The following is a 15,123-nucleotide window of genomic DNA, read 5'->3' on the forward strand; positions in this document are numbered from 1 at the left end:
TATATTTTAGTTTTGCTCCTATTTCATTTATTTTATAAGGCGAGAGATGATAAGTTTTTATGTGACACAAATCAAATTTAGATGGGAAATAGGGGAGGACGGGAAGAGGAAAAATACTTCCTAATATTGCTGGTTCTGTGTATAATTTAGCTGTCTTTAAATATTAAGTAATCTTTTATACTGAACAGAAATATATTCCAGAACACAGGGAGAACTATTTTCACTCTAAATTTATAACATTTTTAGAAGCTTAATTATCATACTTGAAGGTCAAATGGTGTTTTATTGCAATAAAATACAAAAAGTAATAAAGAAATTATTCCTGGGGAGATGAAAATCTAGGTTCATAGCTCATTAAATGGTAACTTCACGGGCCATGTCTAATTTGTCATATTTATCTGTGGAAGTTTTATACATTTGAATTTCAAATTAGGTGAAGAGATACCTGAGGCAAAACTACCTAGGGTCTTTGAATGCTAAAACGATTCAGGAGATATAATTCCCATCACATAATGCCTTTATTTGTGAGAAGTGTCTGTCATTATACATACATACATATATACATATATATGTATGTATGATGCTTGTCTGGCTCAAAGCCTTCTCTTTTTTATTTTAAGTAATCAATAATATTAACACAAAGCTCATTAACCACTTCCTTAACTCATTTTTTAGGCACCCCTTTTTATTTTTCTGCCCAGCATATAGAAATCTTCACTCTTTGTACTGAATAAATTGTTGAACAAGTTGGCTGAAATATGTTTTGGAGTTACATGATTTCTTAAAAGTTTTCTTCCAAAATAAGTCAGTTAAAAGAAAAATACTTTCATCAAAAGAACAACCTTTGGGGGAATTAAACACGACTTCATTCTTTCTAATGTGACCTCATGATCTTCAGGAACAACACTTAGTTTTTGCCCACTGAGTATTATGTTGGCTGTAGGTTTGTTATATTTGGCCTTTATTAGGTTGAGGTATGCTTCCTCTATTCCCACTTTGCTGAGAATTTTTATCATAAACGGATGCTGGATTTTATCAAATGCTTTTTCTGCAGCTATTGATATGATCATGTGATTTTTATCTTTTATTTTGTTTATGTGGTGTATCACATGTATTGATTTCTGAATATTGTACCAACCTTGCATCCCAGAATAAATCCCACTTGATCATGTATATAATCTTTTTACTGTATTGCTAGATCAGGTTTGCTAATATTTTATTGAAGATTTTAGTATCTAAGTTCATCAGGATTATTGGCCTATAATTTTCTTTCTTTGTAGTGTCTTTATCTGGTTTTGGAATTAGGATAATGCTGGCTTCGTAAAATGAGCTTGGAAGTCTTCCCTCCACTTGAATTGTTTTGGTTAGTTTGAGGAGGTGGGTGGTGGTCCTTTGAATGTTTGCTAAAATTCGCCTGTGAGGCCATTCGGTCCAGGAATTTTGTTTGGTGGGTTTTTGATTACTGCTTCAATTTCATTAGTTGCAATTGATCTATTCAGATTTTTTGATTCAGTTTTGGAAGATTGTATGTTTCTAGGAATTTATCCATTTTGGCCAGATTGTCCAATTTGTTGGCATATGGTTGTTCATAGTATTTTTTTATAATCCTTTGTATTTCTGTGATACAGTGTGCAGATGATGCTTTGTTGAGTTATACACTTGAAACCTGTATGGTTTTGTGAACCAGTGTGTTCCCAATAAATTCAATTTAAAAATAAATAAAGATAATGTGATCTCATGAGATACTAGTGAGCTCAACTTCTGAAAGAGCCTAAACACAGAAATGCTTTTTCAAAAATGAAGTTTTTCTTTACTTTCAGCATGTAATTTGTCTCTTGGATAAATTGAATTGCTGATAGGAAGAATTTAATATTGAGAAACCATATAATGATCCATATTTATGATATTTACTAAAAAACACCCAGAGATTTAAACTATAATAATAAAAGTGTAATATGCAAATCGACCAAATGGCTGAACAGTAGAATGACTGTCTGGACGACCTTCCAGATGAAGCCAGGGCTTCAGGGCCAAGGCAGCTGGGGCTGCGAGGGCCAAGGCAACCAGGGCTGGGAGGGCCAAGGCAGCCGGGGCTATGAAGGTCTACTTTTGCACGAATTTCGTGCATTGGGCCACTAGCCTATTATAAAGTGATTAAGAAAAGCACAACTGTGAGCTCCAGGATCCAAATGAAATCATAGAAGCTATTATGGAATTGGAAGTGTTTGCTTCCTATTTCAATTTACCAAAACTTTCAGATCTTTAATTTATATCTGCAGACTTCAGCTAGTGTTTTCTTGCCAATGTCATACAAATTATTAACTACATATAGCCTGTGAGATGCTCTAGATCAAGCATGTCTAACTCGCAGCTGCGGGGTGCATGAGGCCCACAACGAATATTTTTGCAGCCCAGCCCATATAATAGTATGTAAGAAAGGTTTTAATAAAAATTTTGTAACTTAATTTTTACAATATCCTGTTATACATAATCCTATATAATAAAGAGGTAATATACAAATTGACCCTCACACCCTCACAAGATGGCTGCCTATGACCAGGCCAGCAGGGGGGTTAGTGAGGGACAACCAAACGACTGAACAAGCAGGCTGCGTGGGGCAACCAGGCTGGTAGGGGGCCTGTTCAGTCAAGTTACTTGAACCTGATCAAGCTTTAAAAAAGACATAGTTTCTGTGGATCTCAATAACATTAAGTTTGTGAGGGAAGATTACAGAGATGTGTGCTTATTTTGAGTACAATCTAGAGTTCATTGAAATACAGTCATTTACCCTTCATGTGCTCTATTAACACAGATAGTGATGTTGTATCTTGCCTAGGATAAATGACAAATTAGTAGATCTTCAGAATTATACATTGGATTTATTTATGCATTGCCAGTGTTCAGGGATCTCCTTGGAGTGGTCCATGAATTCCAACTGCAGGATATGGTATATCATGATTATTGTACTTTAATTTAAAAACACCATTGACAGTATGGCTGCTAACCATTGTACTGCTTATAAGAGTTTACGGCTTAGTGGTAGGAACTTCATGTTAAGCTGAATTGCCTCAACATTTATGGTAAGATAAATGAATTACTAAGTAATCAGGTGTTTGTATAAACCAAAGTGAACTCCTGGTATTCTCAGGATGAATTTTTTCCATAGTGTATCTTATACACTTATTCATTTTTTAAATCTAGGGATATCCAAATTTGTTAACAGTTCAGTGTTAGGGTAAAAAGTAAGTTCCTCATAGCATAATGTTCTGTCCAGCCTTTATGTATATAGTCTTACGGGTCTTGTCAGTGAAGCTAAATAAGGACCATTTAATGAAGATTCTCCCACAGTGATCCCTCTGGATAGAGAACCACTCCAGGCTATCTCTTTTCCTCTCTCCAACTCAGTCTCCTCAGACAACTGGCAGGGCCCCTACCCATAGTACATCCTCCCATGTATAACTATGGTCAGCCATCTGACCTGGTTTTTTATCACAATGAAGAGACACCTAGAAGAAAGCAAGAATGTCTTTTAGAATTCTTTTAAAGGTGTGTCTATCCTATTTTCTTCAAAGCCTACTTCTTTAAGAACACTTTTGTGCTCTCATTCTCAGAACCAAACTTTTCAGTATAGGCCACTTGGCAACTTTAAGTGCTAGCTAGAGTTGATTTATGCAATTTCAGTTTCAAAAGAGCTGGTAAGTTGGACCTAGGTGGGTGGTGGGGTGGGAGAACTCCTTAAAGAGTCATAGAATCAGAGAAACCTAGATGGCGGCAGAGGTAAACACCTAAACTGCTGCCTCGCACAACAATTTCAAAACTACAACTAAAAGACAAAACGGACATCATCCAGAACCACAGGAAGGCTGGCTGAGTGGAAATTCTACAACTAGAAGGAACGAGAAAAGCACACTGAGACTCAGAGGAGCTGCAGGAGGCAGAGGTACTGAGACACGCGGAGAGGACTGGCAACTGAGTGCGCGGCTGGCTTTCTCAAGCAGGAGGAAGACAAAAGCTCCCGACTGCACTGAACTCCAGTTCGGGACGAGACTCTGGGGACCCAGATTCATTCAAGGAGAAACTGAACTGTCTGGCAGCGGGCGGAACTCGAGGGCGGCTTTCTCTCAGAGGTGCTTGCAGCGATTACCATGGGACACTGAGACACAGGGGCCTATTAGGGCAGGGCTGATGGGAAACCAATGCTGTCTGCTCTGCCCTGAGACTCCACCCCATTCAAGCTGAGCCCAGAGGCTTTTGCAAGGGTGTCTCCAGCACAGAAGTTCTCCCAGTGTAAACACAGCTGATCCTCACAGCCAATTGGCCTGGAGGTCAATTCCTCCCAGTGATACCAACAACAATCAAGACTTAACTACAACAAGACTGTGCACACAGCCCACAAAGGGGTGCACCAAGAGTGTCCACCTCAGGTAACTGGGGAGGCTGAGCCACTGGGCCCTATAGGACACCTAGCACACAAAGCCACTCTATCAACTCAGGGAAGCAGCCAAAATGCGGAGACAAAGAAACAGATCACAAATGAAAGAAATGGAGGAAAGCAAACAACTGGATATAGAGTTCAAAACCACAGTTATAAGGTTTTTCAAGAATTTTCTAGAAAAGGCTGATAAATTTAATGAGACCCTTGAGGATATGAAAAAGGACCAACTAGAAATTAAGCATACATTAACTGAAATAAAAAATATTATACAGAGATCTAACTGCAGACTAGAGGATCACAAGAAACAAGTCAAAGATTTGAAATACAAAGAAGCAAAAAACACTCAACTGGAAAAGCAAAAAGAAAAAAGAATCCAAAAATTTGCAGATAGTGTAAGGAGCCTCTGGGACAACTTCAAGCATACCAACATCTGAATTATGGGGGTGCCAGAAGAAGAAAGAGCAAGATACTGAAAACCTATTTGAAGAAATAATGACTGAAAACTTACCCCACCTGGTGAAATAAATAGACTTACAAGTACAGGAAGTGCACAGAACCCCAAACAAAAGGAATCCAAAGAGGACCACACCAAGACACATCATAATTAAAATGCCAAGAGCAAAAGACAAAGAGAGAATATTAAAAGCAGCAGGAGAAAAACAGTTAATTACCTACAAGGGAGCACCCATACGATTGTCAGCTGATTTCTCAACAGAAACTATGCAGGCCAGACAGGAGTGGCAAGAAATATTCAAAGTGATGAATAGCAAGAACCTACAACCAAGATTACTCTACCCAGCAAAGCTATCATTCAGAACTGAAGGGCAGATAAAGAGCTTCACAGATAAGAAAAAGCTAAAGGAGTTCATCACTGCCAAACCAGTATTATATGAAATGCTGAAGGGTATTCTTTAAGAAGAGGAAGAAGAAGAAAAAGGTAAAGATAAAAATTATGAACAACAAATACGTATCTATCAACAAGTGAATCTAAAAATCAAGTGAATAAAAAATCTGATGAACAGAATAAACTGGTGAATATAATAGAATCAGGAGCATAGAAAGGGAGTGGACTGACAATTCTCGGGGGGAAAGGGGTGGTGGGGTGCAGGAAGAGAATGGACAAAAATCGTACACCTATGGATGAGGACAGTGCGGGGGGGTAAGGGCAGAGGGAGGGGTTGGAACCGGGTGGAGGGGAGCTATGGGGGAAAAAAGAGGAACAATTGTAATAATCTAAACAAAAAGATTTATTAAATTTTTTTAAAAAAAGAGTCATAGAATCAGCAACAGACCAACAAAAGTTGAGATAAAAACATTCAAGCAATCTAGAAAGATGAGTCAGAACTAGTTCAATGGCAAAGGAGCAGAAAATGTATACTTGGAGGATGCCAGTGGGTATTACTTGGAAATTTGACACATTAGGACCTCTCTGATGTATACATTTTATATTTAATAAAGGAAAAGACCTTTCTTCCAAATTTACATAATTCAGGAATTTAGTTATTCATCCATGTTAGTAGTATGAGGCAAAGCAGGTACTATCCAAATGGGAATGTAATAAATGATGTTGAACTATATTAAACTTCTTCAGGCTATTTATTCTAATTCTCTGATATATTACCCTGATAAATGTGAAAAAGATGAACTTCCTACAAGCTTAGAAAGTTGTTTTACTACATAAAACTAGATTGATAGTCACTTGGTGAAAGATGATTGAAATAAGTGTCCCAGGCCTACTACTTGACTAGATTTTGAATCATGCATGTGTAAATATTTTTCAAGGAAATTTGTATATTTCCTTTTACAAATTTAATGTGTACTAAGTATGTTACCTTTTTTTGAGGAAATAATGTTTAGTTATATCAGACAGCGGATATTTTTGTTAAAAATATTGAATTGGCCAGTTTCAATTAGTGGTTAAAGCATTGGCTCATAGCCCTAGCTGGTTTGGCTCAGTGGATAGAGCGTCGGCCTGCAGACTGAAAGGTCCCAGGTTCGATTCTGATCAAGGACACATGCCCAGGTTGCTGGCTCGATCCCCAGTGGGGGGCGTGCAGGAGGTAGCCATTCAATTATTCTCTCTCATCACTGATGTTTCTACCTTTCTCTCCCTCTCCCTTCCTTTCTGAAATCAATAAAAATATATTTAAAAGGAAAAAAAAAGCATTGGCTCATAGACAAAGGGGTCTCAGGTTCGATTCCCAGTCAAGGGCAAGTACCTTGGTTGCAGGTTCCCCATCCCTAGTAGGGGCGCATGTGGGAGGCAACCAATTGATGTGTCTCTCACATCGATGTTTCTTTCTCTCTCTGTCTCTCCCCCTCCTCCATCCCTTCCATTCTCTCTAAAAACCAATGGAAAAAATATCTTCGGGTGAGGGTTAACAGAAAAAGAAAAAAATATATTGAATTGAATTTTCTTAACTAGTGATTTAAAATATTATTTAAATTTTTTTAGTTCAATTAAATCCAGGTGGACACTTACTAGGTGTTTAAACTACCCAGACTACTTATACTAAAGGACTATGTGATAAAGTTCTGAGTATATTTTGACATATTTCAAAGGTTTGGATCCTCAATTATTTATTTTCCAAAATATCATAAGATACATGATCACTAAGAAGGAAGCTTTCAATTTCATTCAGTATTTATTGAGAATCTAGTACCATCTTAGCCTGGTATCTTGTGTGGACATATTTTCTTCTTTTGAGGAATTTACTTCTTCTTCAGAGAAAAGACATAGAGTACTTAATACAGAGAATAGTTCTGCATGCTGTAAAATAAGGGGTGGATTATATTATTTAAACGAATGGTTTTAAAATTTGGTTTTCTATTAAAATCATCAGAGGAGGTTTTTTTCTCTCTTTCATAATTGAGATTTTGTTGTTTGTTTTGAGGATCAGTACACAGACATTTCAATTTGTACACAATTCTTAACATACGTACCAAAAATATAAAGTCATGTAGTTGTGATTCTTTTCTAAACAGTTATTCCAGTGACTTTCCAGCTTAAAATTTATAGGCCAGCTTTCCTTAATAGAGTATCAAGTATCAATATCTTCAAATGTTGATATGCTGTTACATCAAAGTCCCACTAATTAACAATTTAATGTCATAGATACTACATAATCAAGATTTCAGTCTTTCATAGCACATTGACAAAGTTACTAGGAAAACTGAACTACCATACCAAAGATGTTACAGATGCACAAAATTCTGACAGGGAGAGCCAAGATCAAGCAGTGGTTTCCTTTAGGAAACAATTCTACCAAAATATGTGAATAGAAGTAATTTAAAATGTTCAAGACATAGCAAACACACAACTGACTCCAAATTGCCATTTAGTATACTTTGTATTATAGGATATAAAAACTATCCCCGTTTATGGAATGTTAAGCTGACACCCAAGACAATCAAAGTCTACCATATTTAATATCCTGCTATTTTTCTTGTTGTACCAAAAAATAAACAACCAGCAAATGATTTCACCTCTAAAAAAAAACCCAACCATTTACACTTCAAAAAATGGGATGAAGTAGAATTCCCTCCTTCTTAAAAATGTTTCTAGAGCTACTAAAAAACTTGCATTTACAAAATAGTTGATAAAAATATTCCTTTGATTTATACAAGAAGGAAGACAGGGACCACTTATAAGACATGGTACATGACATTAACCAGACTTGGCTTCTTTTTCTCCTGCTTCATCTGAGGTTGGACTCTCCTCGTTTTGATTTTCTCCATTTTCCGCAGGTAGATCTTCTTTGGGTTCCTGGTCAGCCACTTCGGCCTGCTTCTCCTTTGCTCCCCTTTTCCCTTTCGTTTGCACTTTTTTGTCTGCAGATTTATCCTTTCCTGCCACCTTTTTTGGCTTCATTTCCACTTTTTCAGGAGCAGGTTTGGCCGACAACCTGGCCAACCTCCTCTTGGGCTCCTGCTTGGCTGCCAGAGCTGACCTTTCTTTTGGGCATCGTTGCAGCGGGCCTGGTGCGTTCTGGGTGCCTGAGGGCTGTGGTGCGCCTAGTGGCTTGGTGAACCTGGGCTTCCTGGCCGCAGCACATCTCCTGCCACCCAAGCTGCTCAGACTGCCCAGAGGCGGTTTTAAAAAATACAAATTTGAGCCTCCACTCCCAGAGATTCTGATTCTCTGGGTCTTAAATATATATATATATATATATATTTTTTTTTCATTGATTTTAGAGAGAGAGGAAGGGTGAAGGAGAGAAAGAGAGAGAAAGAAACATCCATAAGAGAGAAGCATGGACCGACTGCCTCCTGCACGCCTCCTACTGGGGATCGAGCCTGTGCATGTGCCCTGACCTGGAATCAAACTAGTGACCTCTTGGTGCATGGGTCAGCGCTCAACCATTGAGCAACACAGGCCAGGCTCCATGGGTCTTTTTTAAAGGGCCCTTCCCTGATTATGTTGTAGTTGCTTCAGTGAAAGATGACATGTGTCAAAATAATTTAGAAAGGGTAGAGATAAATTTGGATAGACTCCTTAAAGTAGAGTAAAATATCTTATAACTTATTCTCTTTATTGGGCCCTAGTTATCAGAGTTATTTAAAATCAAGTAGTATGGTGAGGGCCTGGGGAGGGGGGAATGGGAGCGGGCTGGAAGAGGTTAATGGGGGAAAAAGGAGGACCTATGTAATACTTCCAACAATAAATATTTTTTAAAAAAAATCAAGTAGGTAACCACTCTGTAAAGTACATGATTTTCCAACCACTTTGCTGTACATCTGAAACTAATATTGAATGTAACAAAAAAATTAAAAATAAATAAAATCAAGTAAATAACTTAATTGATACCTCTGTAGATATTTTGTTGTGCTCATCTAACCATTGTACTGACTAGTAAATATTTCTAATTCATATTTGCCATAAATTTTACATTTAACTTGACTAACTAGTTCCCCAGTTTTTGAAGTTATTATTTTACATATATAAATGCTATCCCCCCCTTCTTAACAGATTTATGTCTTGAATACAAAGAACTCCTTTTGTTAGGAGCTAATATCGGACCTGGTAAACTATCATAATACCTTAAGAAACAAAGCAAACAAACAAAAAAACCCTTTGGTACTATTCCTTCGCTGGGCACTACAAAATCTCATTTCTTGTCTTTGCAGTGAACTTCCTTGAAAGAGCAGTTGGCACATTAGTTAAGAGTGTGGCCTCTGAGGCCAAATTCTCTGTGTTCATTTACAGACCCTGCTTAACACAGTGACTGGTAACAAGGTGTTCTCAATAGATATCAGCTTTATTAGGATTATTTTGGTTTCTCCTTCAACTCTATTCTCTCTTAAAACTCTCTCTTCTTCTTATTTCCATAACGAAATGCCCTCTTTCTCAGACTCCTTTGATAGCTTCTCTTCTTCTATCAGTCCCTGAAATGCGCATCTACATCTTCATTTCACTTCTTTTTAATACCCCACAATCTCTCTGAGTGACTCAGTCTTCTTCCCTGACTCCACTCCTCCCTTCCCTGTGTGGTAATGATTCCCTAATTGATAGCCAGTACAGATCTCCCTCCTAGCTCTTGTTCAGCACTATCCATCCAACAGAAGTATAATGAGAGCCACAGGTATAATTTAAAATAAAAATATTCTAGTAGCCACCTGTAAAAAGCAAAAAGAAGTATATTTAATAATGTATTTTACTTAACACAGAATATATAAAATACTACACATTTCAATATAATATAGTTAATAAAGATTATTGAGTTATTTTATATTTTTTGTAACAAGTATCTCAAATCTGGTATGTATTTTACACTTAGAGCACATCTTAAGTATTGGAATATGTATTCTGTTTTAAGATTTCATAAGATTTACAGTTGAATACTAGATATTCATATTCAAGTATTCCAATAACTGAATCAAATATCAAAAATTATTTTCCTTTAATATCTACCAGCACCTTGACAAAATTTATTCATTTTATTTTAGAAGACCTGGTTTCACTTTGTTACAAAAACATACCAGTTTCAAAACTATACCTGTCCAAGTAAATTTATTTACTCTTGTGTCAACCTAGTCTTATCAGCATGGGATTCATAGGGATATTGCATACTCTGAAAAGAAACTACAAAATTATCTATATCAACAAGATAGTCTGCAAATTTTTGTTGGCATTTTTGCAGACAATTTAAAAAAATGCAGCATATTGATTATTGTTAGGAAATCTTCCGCATATTGATTCATGTTAGGAAAATATATGGAATCATTATTTAACAGGAATTCTCTTTTCTAAATACTTTGCAAATAAGCTTTTGCTTTCCTTGAGGTTTCAAATTCAGCTCACTCATATGCAGTATGATATTAAGGGAACGTACATCGTTGTGCCATATTTTTGTCATTGATTATTGGATAATTGGCAATTATTCTTTTTGTTCCCCCCAAATCCTAAATTACAGCTAACCATTAGTGAATCTTTGTAAAACTCTTCTATGTTTTGACCAATATCAGCACTGACACAAAACACAAGGCCATTACATTTTTCTTCTTCTTTTTTTTTTTTGAACACTTCCATAAACTGTTAATGATTCAGAGCATTTGCACATATGTGATAGATGTATACTAACAACTATATTCATGGCACTCTCCATAAAATCTGTTTTAAAAAACTGAGCACAGGAATTTTAAATGTGTATAATATGTTGGTGTGAAGCAATATGACAAACATCAGTTTCTAGTTTTAAAATGCTGTTATGTCTGGATTTTTTCATCTAACATCGCTGAAGCACTGACCATCATAATAGAAACAAATATTTTCATATCAGCTGAAATTCTTCACCTGATGTGAAAGCTTTAAAAATATCTATGTCATGAGTTCTAATTTTTAGATAGTGAATTGACAGTATTTCTGCATAGATTTGAAAGTCTTTTGAGAAAAAATATTACCAAAGTATTAATTGGGCAGTGTTCCTTATTTTCACACTCCTGTCAGAGTGTCCTTTCTTAAAAATGCATTTTTGAACATCCACTCCTTTGCTCATAAATGTTCAGATCATCATGCTTTCGTGGTAAAATCCAAATTCCTTAGCATTCAGTGTCATGGTCTTGTCCTCTCAATCTTCTCAACTTCACCCCTTCGGTTCGCTCCTCTTACACCTTCATCCAGTCATGCTGAACTTGTGGTTCTCCCAGAAGGCCATTTTCTCTTACTTTTCTGTGCCCTTCCACTGCTACTGCAGAAAGAAGCACCTCTCCCCTCATTATCCCCATCTATCTTACTCCTACTAGTCTTTCAACTCAGCACAGAAGTCATCTTCTCTGGAAAACTTCTTGTAACAGCCCTCTTCTCTTGTCATCCTGGAATTAGTATCCCTCCCCTGTCCCCCATCTCACCCCCGCACCCTCTGAATACTCTGCCATAGCACTTGCACTCTGTTGTAGCTGTCTACCAGATGGTCAATTGTTAGAGGGCAAGGGTGGTGCTACTTTCCCCTCTATTTCCCAAGCACCCAGAAGAGCCCCTGGCATATAATGCATGCTCAAAAGGTTTTCTGCATATTCATGAACTATCACATCATATTTATACTACTGAGTGTTTCAAAGGATACCTGACTAAACTTGAATAATAAATGTGTCCTGTGTGTAATGGGTTATACTCTTTGCTTTAAGAGTAACGTATTACTTTTAAATATAACTAAATAGTCAGTTGGATGTCTTATTTTAGGATGTTCATTGGCATTTTAAAAAGCTTTTTTAAAAAGCTTCTAGCCATTTTATTTTTTATGACCTAAGTTTTGTGATTGCATTTGTGATTGTTTAATACTGGATTTTACTTTTGTTGCTAATCAATCATCTTTCCCTTTTTCTCTCTTGGTTCAGCTCCAACAGAGGCCACTATGCAACTACACCTAGGTAAGTGTTTAAGGCCCCAGTGTCCCTAACCTTAGTCCTAGATCTACTTGCCCCTCCTCCTCTGGCTTTGTGGGCAGATGAAGCACTCTGCACTCTCTGATTTGCTGATCATTCACTGAAATCAGAGTCAGGTCCAGATTATGCTTGAACACAGGAACTCACCAAGGATGATCATGCTATCCAGCTGAGGGCTAATGGAAGGACTTTCAAACCCGTTAGTCCATCCATCCTTAGGATCCTGTTGAGTGTGACCATTCCACAGAACATTCTACTGCTGAATTTTCCCTAGTGCTCCTATCCACCATAAACAGACCATAGAAGTGATGGGTAAGGAGTTATGAGTATGGAGGGATTCATCTCACTTCATATTTGAGATGTCTGCTCAAATTAGTGCTGCATTGTAAAAAGAGAACTAATTTGGTCATTTCTTCAGAAACTGAAATGAGACTATTTCAATAACTATGTGCTTTGTTTACTGGCACGCTATTACGTTTATCACTCCTCATTTTTCTCATGATCTTCTCACAGTGCCAGGCACTGAGTGGGCCACAGTTCTTGAGGCAGGGTTGTTTAGTGGTGAAGAGTACAGATGTTGGAACCAAGCTGGCTAGTCTCACCTTCACCACTTTCTATCCATGGGACATCAAGCAAGTTACTTAACCTCTCCGTGCCTCAGTTTCCACATTTGTAAAATGGAAGTAATAATAGTACCTACCTCCTAGGGTTGTTATGAGGATGGACTGAATTCATATTTGTAAAGCATCTAGTCAACAACATAACAGTGTTGGAAATCAATAACTATATAAACAACCATTGAGGCTTACTCCTGCCTTTGTAAAAATTCTCTATAAAACAAAGAACTTTAAGAGTTAAATTTCTCATTCTTTTTTAGTGAAGACCTGTTTTAAAAGCAATGTCCTACACTACGCTATTTAATAAGAATGAAAAGAAGTCATCCAGACTGGCCCCAGCCTTTTCAGGTGTCTCTCACTGTGGGACTTGCAGATGAGTCAGTGATCTGTCTCTTGGGCTTTTCCTTTCAACCTGTAGCCCAATTAATTTATTTTTCTCTTTGGAAGATCTGCCTTGAGAAGCCCTACTTTTATGTGATGCTACAGCTTGGGGCATCTCTTCTTTGGCAGACAAACAAGCACTTAGAAGCATGCCTTCTGGCCGTAGAGATAGGTTGGTGACTCACAGTGGCCCAGCTGAGTCTTTGAGAGAGCTGTATCCTATAGGCATTTCGGGCACTGTGTCTAATTGTTCAGAGGAATCATTAAGTCACTCCCATGCACAGAATACATCACAGTGTTCTCTCCAGTGTAAATCCCTATTCTCCCTGTTATAGTGCCCAAGGCTTTGAGTCTAAAAAGCCATTTCTCACAATACATGCTGATTCACTGGTTTCCCGGCCTTTGTTATGTGCATACCTGCTGGCATACCTGCTATAAAGAGGGTGAGGATGGCTATAGGTGGTGCTATCACCAAAGAGAATTTAGAAGTATGCTTCCTAATATTTGGAGCTGAATTTAATTACTCAGTGAGTTCAGTGAGCAAAATAAAAAAGGTAAATGTCACGTTTGGGGGGTGGGGAATTGGGAGGGTTATTTTTTGTTCATTAGATCATATAATTTTAATTTTTCCAAAAAGCATATGTAAACTAGTTTGAACAAAATTATACAGGCTCAGAGAATTTATATTAGTTGAAACAAACTTCCCAAGCAAACCATGGGAATCAATGGGAGAGTTTTTAAGCACAAAATTCATTTTTTTTCACCTTGAATAGAAATAATTATCATTTCTCATACAACCTTGAAAATGAGCTGACTGACATTGTAGCTGGCCATGAAATTGTTTTTACTCACCCACCCTCTATTCAGTGCAAATATCACATACTCTATAGCTATGAAAACATACTTTGCTCTTAGCATGCCCGGAGTTCTTCTAGATTATATTAAAAATAGGTGTTTAACATAATCTCAAGTTTAGTGATAATATATTGAAAACTACGAATGGTTCCCTGGCATTCCTTCTGACTTCTAACATGACTTTACTGGGGACTTTTACTTATTTGTGTAGATTATTTCTCCTATGCAGATCTTAGGGGGAAAGAAGTTAACTCGAAACACATTAAATAAAAAAATGAGTGAATATAGGAAATGAGAGAAAGAGAAGAGGAAATGGGTTCGTAAATACCAGCAATGCTAGCTGACAACGAATAGAGTGTCCTGTTTCTTTCTGCACTTTAAAGTGAGTTGGAAACAGAATCTCTTTGGGCATGTGGAGCTATGAGAGGCAAGTCCTGTGTGACCTCTCCCTATCAGTTGGTGCTAACCTTGGTCTCCCTGCCTTTCCTGCCTGGTGACACTTTGGCAGGGTTTCTCTTTCGGGGCTCTAGTTTCCAGATTTCTAGGTGTCTAAACAGCACAGCCTTTACCCTTTTCCCTTAGCAAAGCAAATGTTATCAACTGCTCATTTAAAATTCAGTCTTAAGGTCAAACTATTATTTCTCATAAATGCAGCACATTGAGCCTTTTGTGTAGCCAAATCTATTGTTTAGTATACTTTTTTCTAAATACTTTTTTTTTCTTTTAGCTGAAATACATAGCGACAGTATTATCCTACGAGATGACTTTGATTCCTACCACCAACTGGAATTGAATCCAAATATATGGTAAGTTACAGGAATATGCCTCACTTGGTTTTTTTTTTTTTTATGCAAAAAAGAAATGCTGATGTTCCCTTGGAGCAGTTACATAAAATTAAATTTTTCTTTAATGCTAAGGTATCAGTAAGAATTGTTTAACTAGGGACCTGGGCTT

General features: G+C 37.2%; 1 protein-coding gene and 1 pseudogene across 6 annotated transcripts in view; one reads left to right on the plus strand and one right to left on the minus strand.

The window, feature by feature from the left end:
• RELN (reelin) overlaps window positions 1-15,123 on the plus strand; it is a 462,208-nt gene that overhangs the window by 191,590 nt on the left and 255,495 nt on the right. For all 5 annotated transcript variants that reach the window (XM_080663650.1, XM_080663648.1, XM_080663649.1 and 2 more), the window contains exons 5-6: window positions 12,269-12,301; window positions 14,897-14,975. In XM_080663650.1, coding sequence (XP_080519776.1) covers window positions 12,269-12,301; window positions 14,897-14,975 — 112 coding nt within the window. The remainder of the gene's footprint in view (window positions 1-12,268; window positions 12,302-14,896; window positions 14,976-15,123) is intronic.
• LOC308245970 (non-histone chromosomal protein HMG-14-like) lies at window positions 8,103-8,400 on the minus strand (annotated as a pseudogene). The gene has a single exon. The product of its transcript is annotated as a non-histone chromosomal protein HMG-14-like (transcript).

This window comes from Plecotus auritus (assembly GCF_963455305.1).
Source record: "Plecotus auritus genome assembly, chromosome: 4".
NCBI lineage: Eukaryota > Metazoa > Chordata > Mammalia > Chiroptera > Vespertilionidae > Plecotus > Plecotus auritus.